General features: G+C 43.4%; 1 protein-coding gene across 1 annotated transcript; it reads right to left on the reverse strand.

Annotated features, from left to right (window-relative positions):
- Positions 1–924: 924 nt before the first annotated feature.
- On the reverse strand, positions 925–1869 carry LOC124232902 (olfactory receptor 2AP1-like). The gene has a single exon (XM_046649812.1). It carries the CDS (start codon positions 1867–1869, stop codon positions 925–927), a length of 945 nt encoding a protein of 314 aa, XP_046505768.1.
- Between the last annotated feature and the right edge of the window lie 227 nt (positions 1870–2096).

The following is a 2096-nucleotide window of genomic DNA, read 5'->3' on the forward strand; positions in this document are numbered from 1 at the left end:
GACAACACAGGTCCACCAGGAAAAAGTGTTTGCGTCGCTTAAATTGTTATGATCAGTAATATGAAGTAGATAAGCAAATAACTTAGATTCCATCACCTTGAGTCTTTGAAAGAAATCATCCTCTTTCCATATCTGTATGATTTCTTCCAGAGATTCATGGTCCCTTCCCCTAATAGACACACATGCAGTAGTAACAGCTTTAGGATAAGAAGCAATTATAAATATGCGCCATGCATCTGAGGGGCTGGAGCTAGAATAAATAATTTAGAAAAATAGGAGTATTGGTCAGCTGTGGGATGCTTTAGGTTTTACCTCTCCTTAGAGAATGGTCCAAGATGGAAACATTTCTATTTCTCTCCAGCAGGGGGAATGATGCATAAATGTGTAGCTATGACAAGGGCCAAAAACAGCAATTAGGAGCCCATCTGATGCAAACCATTTATATTCCAGGTGAAGGGTGCTATGACTATTATTTCCTTGTGCTAGGTGAGGAGGGAATGTGGACCTGAGCATTGTTACTATTTCCATTGGTTCCTTCATAACCACAACCTAATAAACAGTCTTCCATTATTTAAATTAATTAAATGTTTTTTATTGAATAGTTATTTGTCCTCTTGAACCACGTGTATGGCTAGAGAGAAGTAAAATAAAAAGAGTATAAATTACTAAGTTTTAAAAATTTCGACACATTCTTTAAATCAGAGGGGAGCATATAAATTCAGCAAAGCATTTTGCTATTAAAATAAATTGTTGTCAACATATGGAATATTTAGGGAGAGGTATGATTTCGCCTTGCAAATGCAGATTTCCATTTTTCTAAGAATGTGCAAACAAACACTGGGAACACTGTGGAGAGCTGCATCGGCTGGAATAAACATACGTGGTTCTCTGAAGACTTCCACTCCAAGGTCCTGCGACTTTATTTTATTTTGATATTTTGATTCTGCACATCATCTCTCTCAGAGACTGGTGGACCTGCTTGTTCCGCAGAGTGTAGATGACAGGGTTCAGCAGCGGAGTCACCACTGTGGTCACAAGGGCAGCTCCCCTGTTGGATTCCAGCCTGTTTGTTTGCTTTGGTTTCACATATATAAAGACACAGCTGCCATACATCAGAGAGAGAACAATGAGGTGAGAGGAGCAGGTGGAGAAAGCCTTCCGTCGCTCCTTGGCTGATGGGAGGCAGATGATGGTGACTACTATGTTGCTGTATGCAATGATGGTTATGATGAGGGATGTCAAAAGGATACACAAAGCGAGGACAAAAGTCAAGGTTTCAACAGATGTGGTGTCAGAACAGGAGAGATGGATCAGGGGGCCAAGGTCACAGAAGAAGTGAGGGATGACATGGGGACCACAGAAGGATAACTGGGAAACCTTCACCACCAGACCAGTGATGAGGGTCAAGCCCAAAGAAAAGCAGGCAGTGACCAGGAGGAGGCCAGTCCTCAGGTTCATGATGGTCGGGTAATGCAGAGGCTTGCAAATGGCCACGTACCGATCCACAGACATCACTGCCATGAGGAAGAAACCTGCTGCTCCCAGAAATAAGAAGACAAAAGCTTGTATGAAACAGGCAGGAAAGGAAATCGTTTGCGGGCCTAAAAGAAAGATGACCAGCAACTTAGGAATAACAGAACTTGTGACACAACACTCAGTGAATGAGAAGATGCTGAGGAAAAAGTACATAGGTGTCTGGAGCAGGGAGTCCGCACAGGTGATGGTGACTATGACCACATTGCCTGTGAGGGAAGCCAGGTACGCCAGCAGGTGCACCATGAAGAGGACCTTTCCCAGGTGCTGGACAGCAGGAAACCCCTCCAAGGTGAATTCTTGGACCATTGTCCCATTCCCCATTTCTGTGGTCATCTCTTTCCTTTGCGGCATCACCTGCTGGTCTTAACCTACGATAAAGAGATCACAGCTGGCTCTGAAGATCAAGTTATTTGACTACCTGAGAATGTGGCTAGGCAGGTAGCAAAGTGGTCCAGCGAATTGTTTCTTGAATCGGAAGCACCTCAGTTCAATACTAATCTCTAACCCCTGAGACAGGTCATCTTTCAAAAGGTAGTTAACCTTTCTAAACTTCACTTTCC

This window comes from Equus quagga, unplaced genomic scaffold, assembly GCF_021613505.1.
Source record: "Equus quagga isolate Etosha38 unplaced genomic scaffold, UCLA_HA_Equagga_1.0 145893_RagTag, whole genome shotgun sequence".
NCBI lineage: Eukaryota > Metazoa > Chordata > Mammalia > Perissodactyla > Equidae > Equus > Equus quagga.